Source organism: Mus caroli, chromosome 18, assembly GCF_900094665.2.
Source record: "Mus caroli chromosome 18, CAROLI_EIJ_v1.1, whole genome shotgun sequence".
In the NCBI taxonomy this organism is placed as follows: domain Eukaryota; kingdom Metazoa; phylum Chordata; class Mammalia; order Rodentia; family Muridae; genus Mus; species Mus caroli.
The window spans coordinates 6796114-6810175 of NC_034587.1; the positions used below are offsets into that span (position 1 = coordinate 6796114).

The 14062-nt window shown below is 39.7% G+C and overlaps 1 protein-coding gene and 1 pseudogene across 1 annotated transcript in view; one reads left to right on the forward strand and one right to left on the reverse strand.

Moving 5' to 3' along the window:
* Nucleotides 1-7714, reverse strand: part of LOC110285107 (high mobility group protein B3-like) — a 45944-nt gene extending 38230 nt beyond the window's left edge. The window contains 1 exon segment of the mRNA XM_029472166.1: nt 7647-7714. Within this exon segment, the coding sequence (XP_029328026.1) occupies nt 7647-7714 (68 nt within the window).
* A 4-nt stretch (nt 7715-7718) lies between these two features.
* On the forward strand, nt 7719-8643 carry LOC110285108 (annotated as a pseudogene).
* The last annotated feature ends 5419 nt before the right edge of the window (nt 8644-14062 follow it).

The window sequence follows — 14062 nt, forward strand, 5'->3', positions numbered from 1 at the left end:
CAAAACTCAATTATTATAGATGGAGAAACTAAGGTTTTTCACGACAAAACCAAATTCACACAATATCTTTCCACAAATCCAGCCCTTCAAAGGATAATAAAGGGAAAACTTCAACACAATGAGGGAAACTAAGCTCGAGAAAAAGCAAGAAAGTAATCTTTCAACAAACCTAAAGAAGATAGCCACAAGAACAGAATTCCAACTCTAACAACAAAAATAACAGGAAGCAACAACGACTTTTCCTTAATATCTCTTAATACCAATGGACTCAATTCCCCAATAAAAAGACATAGACTAACAGATTGGTTATGTAAACAGGACTCAACTTTTTGCTGCATACAGGAAACCCATCTTAGGGACAAAGACAGACACTACCTTAGAGTAAAAGGCTGGAAAACAATTTTCCAAGCAAATGGTCCCAAGAAAAAAGCTGGAGTAGTCATTTTAATGTCGAACAAAATTGACTTTCAACCTAAAGTTCTCATAAAAGATAAGGAGGGACACTTCTTACTCATCAAAGGTAAATTTTATCAAGATGAAGAAGGAAGACCAAAGTGTGAATACTTCCTGCCTTCTTAGAAAGGGGAAAAAAATACCCATGGAAGGAGTGACAAAGACAAAGTTCGGAGCAGAGCCTGAAGGAGCGACCATCCAGAGACTGCCCCACTTGGGGATCCATCCCATAAACAACCACCAAACCCAGAAACTAGGAAGATGCCAACAAGAGCCTACTGACAGGAGCCTATATAGCTTTCTTCTGTGAGGGAGGCTCTGCCAGTGCCTGGCAAATACAGAAGTGGATGCTCACAGCCATCCATTGTACAGAGCAATGATGACGGAGCCAGAGAAAGGATCCAAGGAGCTGAAGGGGTTTGCAGCCCCATAGGAGAAATAACAATATGAACTAACCAGTACCCCTAGAGCTCCTTGAAACTATACCACCAATCAAAGAAAACACATGGTGGAACTTGTGACTCTAGCTGTATATGTAGCAGAGGATGACCTACTTGGTCATCAATGGGAGGATAGGACCTTGGTCCTGTGAAGGCTCTTTGCCCCAGTATAGGGAAATGCAAGGACCAGGAATGGGAGTAGGTGATTGGGGAACAGGGAGAGGGGAAAGGGGAGGAGATTTTTGGAGGGGAAACTAGGAAATGGGATAACATTTGAAATGTAAATAAAGAAAATATTTAATAAAAAATTTATTTGTAGCATCTGGAGAGATGGCTCAGTGGTTAAGAGCACTGACTGCTTTTCCAGAGGTCCTGAGTTCAATTCCCAGCAACCACATGGTGACTCAGAACCATGTATAATAGGATCCAAGATGCCCTCTCCTGGTGTGTCCGAAGACAGTTACAGTATACTCATATACAATAAATAAATAAATAAATAAATAAATAAATAAATAAATAGTATATGTTGACCTGTCATCAGATATGTTTTAATATTGATGATAGCAAGGTTTTTCCCCCCAATTTATGGTTTTGCTTATCATTTTCTTAATAGGATCTTTAAAAAAATGATTGCTTTTTATTCACGTGTATGTGTCTATGTTTGTGAATGTGTGTTTGTCTGTGTGTCTGTGTGTGTGTTTGTGTTCATGCCAGTGGCCGTGAAGGTCAGAAGAGGACATCTATCCCCTGGACCTGGGGTTACAGAGAGGTGTGAGTCACCTGATGTTGGTGCAGGGAACTCAACTCTGTAAAATCCCCTGTAAAAGCAGACAGTACTGGTGTGTACCAGGTCATCTCCCTAGCTCTCTAACAGTAGTTTGAATTCAGGCTTTGGTGTTCATTCTACTCTGCTCTCACTCTACTGCCACATCTCCAACCCTTGTGTTTTTGTTTGTTTCTTTGGTTTTTTGTTGTTGTTGCTGTTGTTTTGTTTTTAAGTACAGTCTTGCTATACAGCTCAGTCTGGCTTTGAACTTGTGACCATCCTACCTTGGCTTCTTTGTAGAACTGGAATTATAGACAGTTAGCCTTATGACCCTCTTAGTGCAGAGCTTTTTTTGTTTTGTTTTAATCAAGTCTGTTTTTTTTTTTTTTTATCAGTGTTTCCTTTTGTTGGCTGAATTTTCAGTGTTTCCCTTTCTTCTAGGTTTTTGAGAGTTTTAGCATTTTACATTTAGGTCTTTGATTTACTTAAGTTTCTAAAAGGTAGAATCTGTCTAGATTCTTCCATAAATCTCCAAATGTCAATATCCAGCTATTTCTGCACCATTTGTTGAAAAGACTATTCATTCTTTGTTTATTAGCCTTTGCTTTTGTCAGCAAGCAACAGCTGGTTGCACAGAGGTTATTTCTAGCTTTCTAGTCTGTTTTGCCCAGATTACTACTGCTTTGAAATGTTGATGGGATATCTTTTTGTTTTTCAGATGAGGTCTCACTGTGTTACCCAGACTACCAGAGGATTTAAGTGACCCTCTGTCTCAGCATCCTGAGTACCTGGATTTACTGGCATTTACTGTTACACTAGCTACTTTCGAGCCTTGGCTGGTATTATAGCTTATTTCTATGTAATATAAATTACTGTTAGTTGAGGTCTTACATTTGCCAATTGAGTTTGGTGTAATTTCTTGTTCGTTTTCCCTCTTTCTCTCCTTCCCCACCCCATTCATCCTTGAGAGGATCTCACAATATGTCCCAGTGGCTAGCCTGGAACGTAGAGCAGGCTGACCTCAAACTCAGAGAGATCCTCCTGCCTCTGCTTACTAAATGCTGGGATTATTGCGTGTCACTGTGCCTGGTAGTTTCTCTAATTTCTTTATCCTGCTTTCCCATGGGTTTCTTGAATACTTTATTATAGTTCCCTTTGTGTCTTGGTATAACTGGAATTATATTGTATAGAAATAGTGAGGTTTTATTTTGTTTATTCAGGCTGGGGGTCAAACCCCAAGCTTCCTGAAAGTTAAACATGTGATACCAATGAACCATACCTATAGGCTGCTAGTTTCTGACTATTTGTTCTACCATGTTGTGGTGGTTAATATTATCAACTTGATTGGATTGAGATTCTTAAGAGATAGTTAAGCTCTCTAACAGATGTGTTTGTGAGTGATTCCCAGAGATGAGTGCCATACAAGATGGCAACTAAGGGATCAAGAATCTGCTCTGAATGTAAGAAGCACTGTCTAGGAGCGCAGACAGAGTGAAAGCATGAGGAGGAAGCAGCAGGAATAGGTGCCCATTCTCATTCACTGCTTCTGGCTGTCATGTCTTGCTCTGCTCCCACTCCTACTCTGCTCTGCTCTATGGTGTTCTGCCTCACCACAGACATAAAAACAATGGGGCCATCTTACTAAATACTAAAATCTGTGAAAATGGCTAGAATAGGGTAGTCACCTCTGAGGCAAACCATTTCTATCAAAATCTTTGTGAAATAAAGTTTCTCACTTTGACTAAAAGAAAAGAACTATTTCCACAAATTGAATAGTTCTGAGGACTATTCCCTCTAATCTTTGGTTGTTCCCCAACCACAGGTGTGTGTATTATTTTATAATCTGTTGATAAGTACTCAGTGGCAGGCTCTAGGGTGAACCATTGCAGATCTCAAGGGTTCTCTTTGCAGCTTCAGACTTATCTTTGTATATTCTTGCAACCTGTCCTCACCCTGAGACTCTCAAGTCAGGGAACATCTTTGGAAAGATCAATGGACTCTGCCTGAGTCCTTTCACTCCATACCATAGCCTGGAATCTCTCCAGGTGCGTTGAGAGAATTGGGAAGGGCATCTTGCCAGTGCCATCTTGTATTCAGGACTGTCCTTTGTTATTTTTGCCTGATATCTTGAAACTATTATTCCATGTATATTTCCTGTTTTATACTTTAAATGTTTATTTTATTTATTTATCTATGTATTTATTTATTTTTGTTTTTTCAAGACAGGGTTTTGTGTAGCCCTGGCTGTCCTGGAACTCACTCTGTAGATCAGGCTCACCTCAAACTCAGAGGTCCAGCTGCCTCTACTCCCCATGTGCTGGAAAAGGTATATGTCAACCACCACCCTTTACTCGTGAGGATAAATTTAGTTTCTATTAATTCGTTTTGACTGCAACTACAGTTTTAGTGCTATACTGAAGATTTCATTTTTTACATTTATTCATTTAGTGTGTACTGCTTAACGTGTGTTTTTGCTGCATTGTATGGATGTGTGTGTGTGTGTGTGTGTGTGTGTGTGTGTGTGTGTGTATTCCCCAGTGTATGGCTATGTAGATATGTAGATAACAGAAGTCAATAAAAGTTTTTTCTACTGCTTTCTACCTTACTTATTTACTATTTATTGGAAATAGGGTTTTTTCACTGAATCTGCAGCTTGCCATTTTGTCATTTGCTAGACTGACTGGCCAGAAAGCTCCTGGGGTTTGCCAATAGGTTTAGGGTTCAGACATGCACTTCCATATTCAGCCTTTTAAACGGGTACCAGGAATACAAGCTCAGGTTTTCATGTGTGCACAGCAAGCACTTGACCTGCCAAGCCATCTTCCTAGCCCTTCCCTCCTAGATCCTTCAACTTAGTGAAGGCTGTTAAATGTTACCTCTTCCATGTAGCCTAATCCTAACCTCCAGAAGAAGAAATAATTTTCTTCTTTATGTTCCCATGAGACTCATTATATCATAATATTATTTTATTTCTATAATAGACAAAATGGTTTGTCCCAATAACTTGGTTAGATGACTAACTTTCCTGTTGGAATGTGTAAAGATGTTATTTGATGCCATTGATCTTGAAAACATTTTATCAATTCAAAGCCATGTCGGTATTGAGTCTAACATGATAAAACAGTATTTCCCTAGCATGTCACAGTTCTTGGAGAAGCAGAACCAATAGAAAAAGAACATATGCATATACATACTGCATGTGTGTACATTTGCTTTTAATACACAGTGTTGCTTTACATGATTACAGAAACGGAAAAGTCTCATGATCTACAACCTACCAGTTGGCAAAGCAAGCAGTCAGACAGACAGAAATCAAATCTCCACTGCCCTTTTATCCTACTGAGTTCAAGGAATTGGATGGTGTCCAATCCCATAAGGGAGGGTAAGCTGCTCTTTTCAGCCTATCTATTCAAATGGTAACCTCATCCAGAAATACCTTCTCTAGAAGTAAGTTTTTCAACAGTATTATTAACTACCCAACACAGGCTACTTATAAAGAATTAGAGGCTTATTTAGCTCACAGTTTTAGAAGTTTAAAATTTAACACCCTTGGGTTCATTGTAAGGTTTACCAGTTAGCTACATCACCTTATGGCGTGGATATCTACCACAGATGTGTGGCAGAAGCAAGTGATTGTCTCTGGAGATGTCTTCCTTTGTAACAGTCCTCTCCGGAGAATTCAGGGAAGGGCAGACCTACCTTATGCCTCCAGTGTCCTAAGGTCTCATGTCATAAAGTTTCTGCTGACCCCTAAAAAACATTATCCTTGGGACCAGTCCTTGAATACATGAACATTTGAGACACACAGACCACATCTGAACCATACCACACAGATACACCAAGAAGTAATGTTTAGCCGGCTATATGGGCATCCCATGGCCCAGTCAAAGTAACACTACCATCACATTTTTTTTTTCCGAGACAGGGTTTCTCTGTGTAGCCCTGGCTGTCCTGGAACTCACCTTGTAGACCAGGCTGGCCTCGAACTCAGAAATCCGCCTGCCTCTGTCTCCCAAGTGCTGGGATTAAAGGCACTACCGCTCGGCCACACTTACTTTTAAAAAATTCATAACGTATGGAGTAGGCATCCTTAGGCCAATAAACAACCACAATATCATTTTAGAGAGGTCTGAAAAAAATGTGTAGTGTATACAAAAAAATTAACAAACTAGAAGAATCTGCTAAAGAATTATGATCATTCCAACCTCAATTTGAGGGCCAAATAGGCCTGTAAAGCTGCTCTCTGTAGAAAAGAGACTAGTTAAAAGAAAGCTGACTTGAGTAAAATATGGTTGGAAATTAGGTAAATATGGAAAACGTGTTCTTTTTTTTAGCAAGATCAAATAGTTTTGGCACAATTACTTCAGTGGTTTCCTTTATTTATTTACATTTTAAAATGCTCAGAAAAAAGTGACACAAGGCCACTTTATCCATCAATGTTTGTTTAGTGTTTCTTCTATACCAGGCTGGACTAGATTCTTGGGTTGCATCATAAATAAAAAGTAGCCCGTGCTCCTATCTCACTAGCTAATGACCAACATAATTCATGAAAACTAATGTAAAATATACACATAGAATAAATAGCATTTACTCATCTTATTAAGTCAAGTGAGTATTTACAATGCCAACTCATGAAACAGAAACCAGAGGTGGATGTTTTTCAAGACGATTTTAGCTTAGTTCCTATCATGAATGGCCTAAGCATCTGCTCTGTGCTTGGGGGATGCAATGTGATATTAATATCAACATCATCAACACACAGGAATGAAAGGCAGAAGGAAGGAAAAGAGTAAGCTGCCCCCAAAGGCAATTAAAAATACTCTGGTCTACCTCCTGTTTTTGTACCATGCATACTGCTCTTTTTTATTGTCCATTGTACTTAGTTGAGTTCAACCTGACTGATACTGACTAGGCTTTATTTCTTGTCTAACTGTAGAGAGCTGTGCTCATAGAAAAGGAGCTTCTGATGGAAGAATATGCAGTTCTGATCAGTGTCATAGCTAAGTGTGTGGGGAGGGAATCGGTCGGGCCCTGTTACTAAAGAACTGCTGCTATCTGAACATTGCATGCATTTCAGAGAGATCTCAGAAGATTTGCAGAGCATGTTTAAACTAAGAGAGGCTAGTCTGATACTTTCTATGCTGATCTATTTGTTCTGCTTTGCCCCCCTCTTTCTTTCCTCCAATGTATTCTTCCTCACAAGGGCAGAATCCAAGTCTGACATAGTATGAGAGAATGGGGTAGTGTAGTCTATAATCTGTTAGGGAGATTTAAAAGTTAGCCCTTTTAACACATGGCTCACAGCCATAAATATGCTTACAAAATTGCTTCCTGTGCAGTCATAATGACCACAGAGAAGCAGAAATAAAAAGGAAACAGTGAGATGAGAGTTCTGAGGAAATCTTTAGCAGAACTTCATAATTTTTTATTAAGCTTTTTAAAAAGTCATGCAGACAAGCACTTGAGAGGCAGAGGCAGATGGATCTCCGTGCATTCAAGGCCAGGCCAGTCTATATAGTGAGTTCTAGGACAGCCAGAGCTACATAGTGAGACCCTGTCTCAAAAGATTACACAAAGAAATATACTTCAGAAAATTAAATGCCTTACAACAGCAAACCACAAATCAAAATTCATAAAATTTACATATAAAATAGCATTTATTTGGTATTAAATTATTTTTTAGGAATATGAATTTGAGAATTAACTATTGAAGGAAACCTTTTCTTTGTCTGTGGCTATATTGTGACTAAGAGATTTGGTTTTGGTTTTTGTTTTTAGATCGATTTATTATTATATATAAGTACACTGTTGCTGACTTCAGATGCACCAGAAGAGGGCGTCAGATCTCATTACGGGTGGTTGTGAACCCAGGACCTTCGGAAGAGCAGTCAGTGCTCTTACCCACTGAACCATCTCGCCAGCCCCAGACTACGAGATTTGTAATCTGCCTAAACATGTTACTAAAAATATAAGTTGATGGAACTCACGCGGATTCAGTAGCCTCACGGAGAGCCTGAAGGGAAGCCAACACGTTCTTGGAATTGTCCAGCTGCATAATGCTATTGAAGGGAGTACTTGGCTTTCTAGGGCCCTAGAAACTCTGACAGGTGCCCTGTTTCAGCGACCCTCACTTATTGCTGCAGTAAAGAGGCAGCTTCAAGTAAGGACTATCTACGAGAGCAAAATGATAGACTATGATCCTGAAAGAAGATTAGGAATCTTTTGGGTGAGCTGTGAAGCTGGCACCTACACTTGGACACTATGCATACACCTTGCTTGTTACTGGGAGTTGGTGGTCAGATGCAGGAGCTTGGGAGGGTGTGCTATGAAGTCATGAGTGAAAAGGATCGCATGGTAACAATGCATGGTGTACTCCATGCTCAGTGGCTGTATGGTAACCCAGTGTTCTTCCATATGAGGATGGCATCGAGGTCAACCAGGAGATTGTGGTCATTACCACTAAGGGGGAATCTATCTGCATGGCGACTGCATTGATGACTACAGCAGTGATTTCTACCTCTGATCATGGTATAGTAGCCAAGATAAAGAGGGTGGTCATGGAAAGAGACACTTATCCTCACAAGTGGGGTTTAGGTCCAAAGGCAAGTCAGAAGAAGATGATGATCAAGCAGGGCCTTCTAGACAAGCATGGCAAACCCACAGATGATCCCCTACCACATGGAAACAGGATTCCCATTGACTACCGTGATTCTGGCAAGACAGCACTGGTTGCTGGAGCAGTGCAAGCTCCTCAGTTAGCTGCTGAAGCAGTCAGCATCGTAAAAAGGAAGCAGGATAGTGGGAGTGAAAGAGATGAGACCCCCTCCAATAGTTCCCCAGTTGAGGAAGGAAAAGAAGAAGAAAAAGGATAAAAAGCCCCAAAACTGTGCTAGAAAGAGGGGGCAAGGCAGGAGATGGGGACATGACACCACCAAAAAGAAAACGAAGAAGAAAGTAGAAGTGGTGGAAGAGATGTCTGAATAGTATAAGACACTTCTTGAAGTATTATGTCTGGCTGGGAGGAGAAATAAAAGCCTTACTGAAAAAGCTTTTTTGTTGAGGGAGTAGAAAGTTCTGGTACACTTTTATCTGCCACTTATGATCTCAGTGGTAAGCTGATGTGGCCATCTCATCCCATCCTGTCCTGTTTTAAGGATATGAGAGATAAAATCAGGCCTTTGCCACCAACTCCTCTGCTTACTTGAGGAAGCCACATCTTTAGACATGGCACTGCCTAGTAACTATCTGCAACTATTTACTAATGACCATTTTCAACAATGGTACAGATAGTCCTCTTCTACTTTGCTTTATAAAAAAGTTTGTAAAAATTAAATCTGCTATGTAAAATGGTATGGAACCTTCTGTGAGAAAAAAAGAATGTAATTGAACTATGTTCACTGGGGAAGTCTTATCTCCAGTGTTTGGTGAGGACTGCTCTATACAGGTACTGTACTTGTTGGCCTGGTGGGATCTATGGTGTTTAGGCTAGTACTCTGTGCACTGTTGTGTACAACAGGATTTCTCCAACTCCATATGGCTACTTGTGTTTCTTAGGGAAGCCAAAGCATTCCTGTACCCTCCTGTTTGTTTTCTTTTGAAGAATGGAATTGTTCATAGCTGGGAGAATGTAATTTGTAGCTTTTAAAAAGTATTCCTAGTAGATTTACTAATTGATAATAATCTTGGACTAGCAGAGCAAAAATGAGAATATTTTTATTAAAAATCTGGGGTTTGTGTCCTAAAAAAAAAAACAAACGACATAATCATCTTTACATTTAAACCAAGGCATTAGTTAAAATACTAGATATCTGGATATATTGTCAACAATATTCACATATTTAATTATATATGTATTTATTCATAGTATAAATAGTTTAAGACAAGAGTGTGAGACAGAATCTTTGTAGGCTAGGCTGGCTTCAAATTTGCAATGTAGTAGAGGGTGGCCTTGAACTCCTGATCCTCCTGCTTCTACTGCCTGAGTATTGGGATTGCGGATGTTTACCTTCTCTCCTGCCTGTTTTATATTCATCTTCCCTTCTTTCTTTTTGTTCTTTCTGTCTTTCTTTTTGTGTGACATAGTCTCACTCTAGACAGTCCTGGCTGGTCTGGAACTTGCTATGTGGCCTGCACTCAAACTCACTGAGAGATCTGCCTGCCTGCCACTGTTCCCTGAAAGCTGGGATTAAAAGCATGTACCTCTATGCTGAGTTTGTATTCATTTTTAGAAATTGATTTTTAATAAAGTCTTTTTCACTATCTCCTTCATGACTTTCTGCACTGTATCGAATGCTTTATCTGTTTCTGCGCTCCTGAAACACACATCATTCATTCACTCAGCAGCAGCAGCATCTTGTCAATCATACTATAAAAAGGATTTTCTGTGTGTATGTTCTTTTGACTAACCAAGAATACTCCACTCAAACATAATATCATTTTATTATTGTTTTAATCTCTGAATTGCTTAGCTGAACAGTATACTGAGATTTCCTTTAGTATAATATTTGATCCTAAAAGCTTGACTTGTAATAATAATAATGATAGTTAATTAACATGATCTTTGTTATAGACAATTATATTCTGCATTACCCAGATACTTTTTAGGCAAAATTACTTGAACTCTTAAGTTACTTTTGTACTTTATTTTGCTGCTTTTTGTTAGTTTTCAAATATTTTACTATCAAATACTTAAACAGTATTTTGAGTCAAAATGAAACCCTCAATCTCCATTAGAAGCTAAAGATCTGAAAATTATCATTAAAGTACTTGAGAGACTCTTTAATTATTTATAAAATGTCTTTTGAATATTTTGTGTTATGTAACATACCAACTGAAGTGGAAACTTAAGGTTTTTTTGGAAAGTCAGTTGTATTGGATGGTGTTTTGCTGGGGCAAACGCGTGTTTTCATGAAGCAGACGCAAGTGGAAGGATGGTTTGCTAAAGCAGACACGCAAAGGAATGTTTTTTGCTGAAGCAAACACACATGAAAGGGTGTTTTACTAAAGCAAGCACGTGAAAGAATGCATGATGAAGGATTTTTCACTAAAGACATCCATATATTGATTCACCTTACATTGTGCTATTGAGCTCCATTTGTTATGATTCCATAAAGAGAAAAGCACCAAAAAACTTCTCATAAGATTCCTGAGTCTTCTTGCTGCTTCCTCAGACTTGCACTGATTGGCAGAGTGATGTCAAACTCAAAACAAACTCAGGTGGAGTCTGCTAAGAGACTCATTTGCTGAGGCGAAACATGTGGTGAGGCAAGACCTGTGGAGGATATTTGGACCCATGGCAAGTGATGGAGGCAGGACTTGATTGCATAACTTGCATAGTGTGCTAGTGGAGCAACACTTCTTGGTCTCTTGTCTGCTGATTTTCATTTCGTTGAGAGAGGCATGACAAAAAACTTCTCCTGGCATCCCTGGTGGTCCTGGTCACTCCTGCTGACCTGTGCCATCTTGGCTGAGGTCTGGCTGTCTCTGTATCATGCCACTGCTGCTGATTCGTGTTTGCTCTCCCAACACTACTGAAGTGGACTGCTGGTATATTCATGAAGTGTTTGCCAGTGGATTGTGCTGCTGTTGCTGCTGCTGCTGACTCCTGTGAACTGAATTGCTTATTTCCTGACAGTGCAGATAGGATTTGCTCCAAGGAATATACGGGTCCATTGCCCCTGTATCCTAATAACCTTTCCTTTCCACTACCTCTGGTGGGTGGTAGGCTAGATGGGAGGTTAAAGCATTTAAGAACCGTTATTAAAATTAGGTTTCAAAAAAATTTAAGCCTACATTCAAGGCTATGACATCAAGTCATAATAGGGTCAAAACATTCTAAAGACTTAAAGTTTTATTTAAGGTCTGGAGAAATGCTCAGTAGTTAATAGCACTTGCTGTTCTTACGGGGACTCAGATTTAGTTCCCACATTAGGCAGCTCGCAACTGCCTGGAACTTGTTTTAGGGGATTGAGATTCTCTTCTGGCATCCATGCATGGTACCTGCACAAATGTAGTTCAGACATATGTATTCAAACACACATACAATTTCTTCTTCTTTTTTTTAAAGATCTATTTATTTATTATATTTATAAGTACACTGTAGCTGTCTTCAGATGTGCCAGAAGAGGGCATCAGATCTCATTACAGGTGGTTGTGAGACACCATGTGGTTGCTGGGATTTGAACTCAGGACCTTTGGAAGAGCAGTCAGTGCTCTTAACCTCTGAGCCATCTCCCCTAGCCCCCTACAATTTCTTTTAAAGAAAATAAAACTTTTTAAAAAGTGTGGCAGTGTGAGCCCCTGACTTGCCAGCAAGAAAGGCACCACAACAGGATCCTTCTGCACATGTTTATTGGGAGAGCTTGATTGCAGAGGCGAAAAAACCCTGAGCCCCAGAACTGGCGCTGCTTATATAGGCCTAGGAGAGGCGTGTCTACACCCAATTGGTTATGCTTTCAGTACCTCATTTGCATGCCTCAGGCCAGGCAGTGACTCAGCAAAAAACTCTACTGCACATGCGCACATTGGTTGTTTACCCAAACTTATGGGTGGTAGCCAGAGCCACCTTGTAATGGCGTATGTGGCTTCCCACATGGCAGTGTGACTTTAGTTTTTTGTTTGTTTTTAAAGATTTTTGGTTTTGTTTTGTTTTTGCTTTTTCAAGACAAGGTTTCTCTGTGTAATAGAACCCTGGCTGTCCTGGACTCATTCTGTAGACCAGGCTGGCAAATCTGCCTGCCTCTGCATCCCACATGCTAGGATTAAAAAGTGTGCCACTACACCCAACCAAGTTTTTTATTTCTTATTATTTAATCCTTAAGGCTTAAATTTATATATTTGTATATGTGTGGGTGCATATAAAAATCAGAACAAGAGGAAAAACATTTACTATCAATATACTGTATTTACTACATATGTTACATATAGATTGTTTTCTCAAAACTTTTTTGGAATAAATTTTATTGAAAAATTACTTTGATTTTCAATTCAGCTAAGTGATGATGCTGAAATCCCCCAATATACCCAGCTCTCTGAGGCCATAGCTCATTTCACTGTGAACTTAATCACCTTTGAATTGAGATTTAGTATTTGCTTGTAAGTATCTGTTATTTTACGCATCTCCAGAATTGTAGGGGAGAATGGTGATTGGCTATGTTTGGCATAATTACTAGTGTCTATTAAGCAAATGTAGGAAGATGGAGAAAGGCAGACCTAAGGCAGAGGAAGGGGTTTTTGAGAACCACAGTGGGGGGCTGAGAGATGGCTCAGTGGTCAAGACTCACAACCATCTGTAATGGGATCTGGTGTGTCTGAAGACAGGGACAATGTATTCAAATATATAAAAATAAATAAATCTTTTTAAAAAAAAAAAAGACCCACAGTGGAATCAGCCTTGTCAAGCTGATGCCGTAAGCAGGTGCTATGCCATGATGGGCAAGGTGATGCTGTAAGCAGGTGCTCTGCCATGATGGGCATATGCTTCCTCTCCAACTGGGTGCAGGACTTGGGGTTCCCTGGGAGCCTTGTAAGATTTACAAACTTATTAGGATATATGAACTGTGCAAAATGAGGTGATTCATCATGACATTTCCAAATACAATTGATTTTTAAAGACTTCAGATCAAAAGTCTCCAGCTGAGGATACAGTTGAGGGTAAGAGGCCCCTTGCCTTTGTGTAATCTCCAGTACCTGCAGCTCCCCACCTCTTCTTCTCCATCATTCTTATAGAATGCAAGGATTACAATGAAAAATAACCAGAAGAGGAAAGCAGCCCTCAGATTACTACTAGAATATATCTTGCCCTCTTCCCCACAGTCTCTGTTGCTTCAAATACAAGGCAGAGATCATGTGACGTTTTGGAAAAGTACTACATGCCAGGGAAGGCAGACAGAGGCATAGCCACAGGTCATGGTCTTAGTCACTGCCACTGAATTTTTATCCTTCCTTTAGAGAGCCAACAAATACATAGAGAGAGACGTATTTCTAGCAAATCTAGATTAAGAGTAGATAGGAATAAATTTAACTTTAACATTACTGTCCTTTGGCTCCCAAACCGCTGCTGCTTGGTAGAATTGTTTACTTTCTCTTCTGTCTAGATTTATATAAATGGGTGTACCTTTTATTCTGGATCTGAAAGGCTGCCACTCAAGTTCTGTGAATAAGCCCTTTACCTGTGTTGACAGAACTCCACAGAGCAGCCCAAGCAAATGCATATGCTTGTTGCTAGGACACCAGGATGTTTCCATAGCAGCAGGCCACTACTGTTGTTTGCCACTCTCTTGGCTAATAGCACATACACCTGTTCCTTAAGAAATATGCTGTTTTTCTTTATAATAAAGCAAACACTCAGTAGGAAATAGCAAAAACTGCATATCTGTGGCTTTTCTGTAGCTTTACTGAAAGA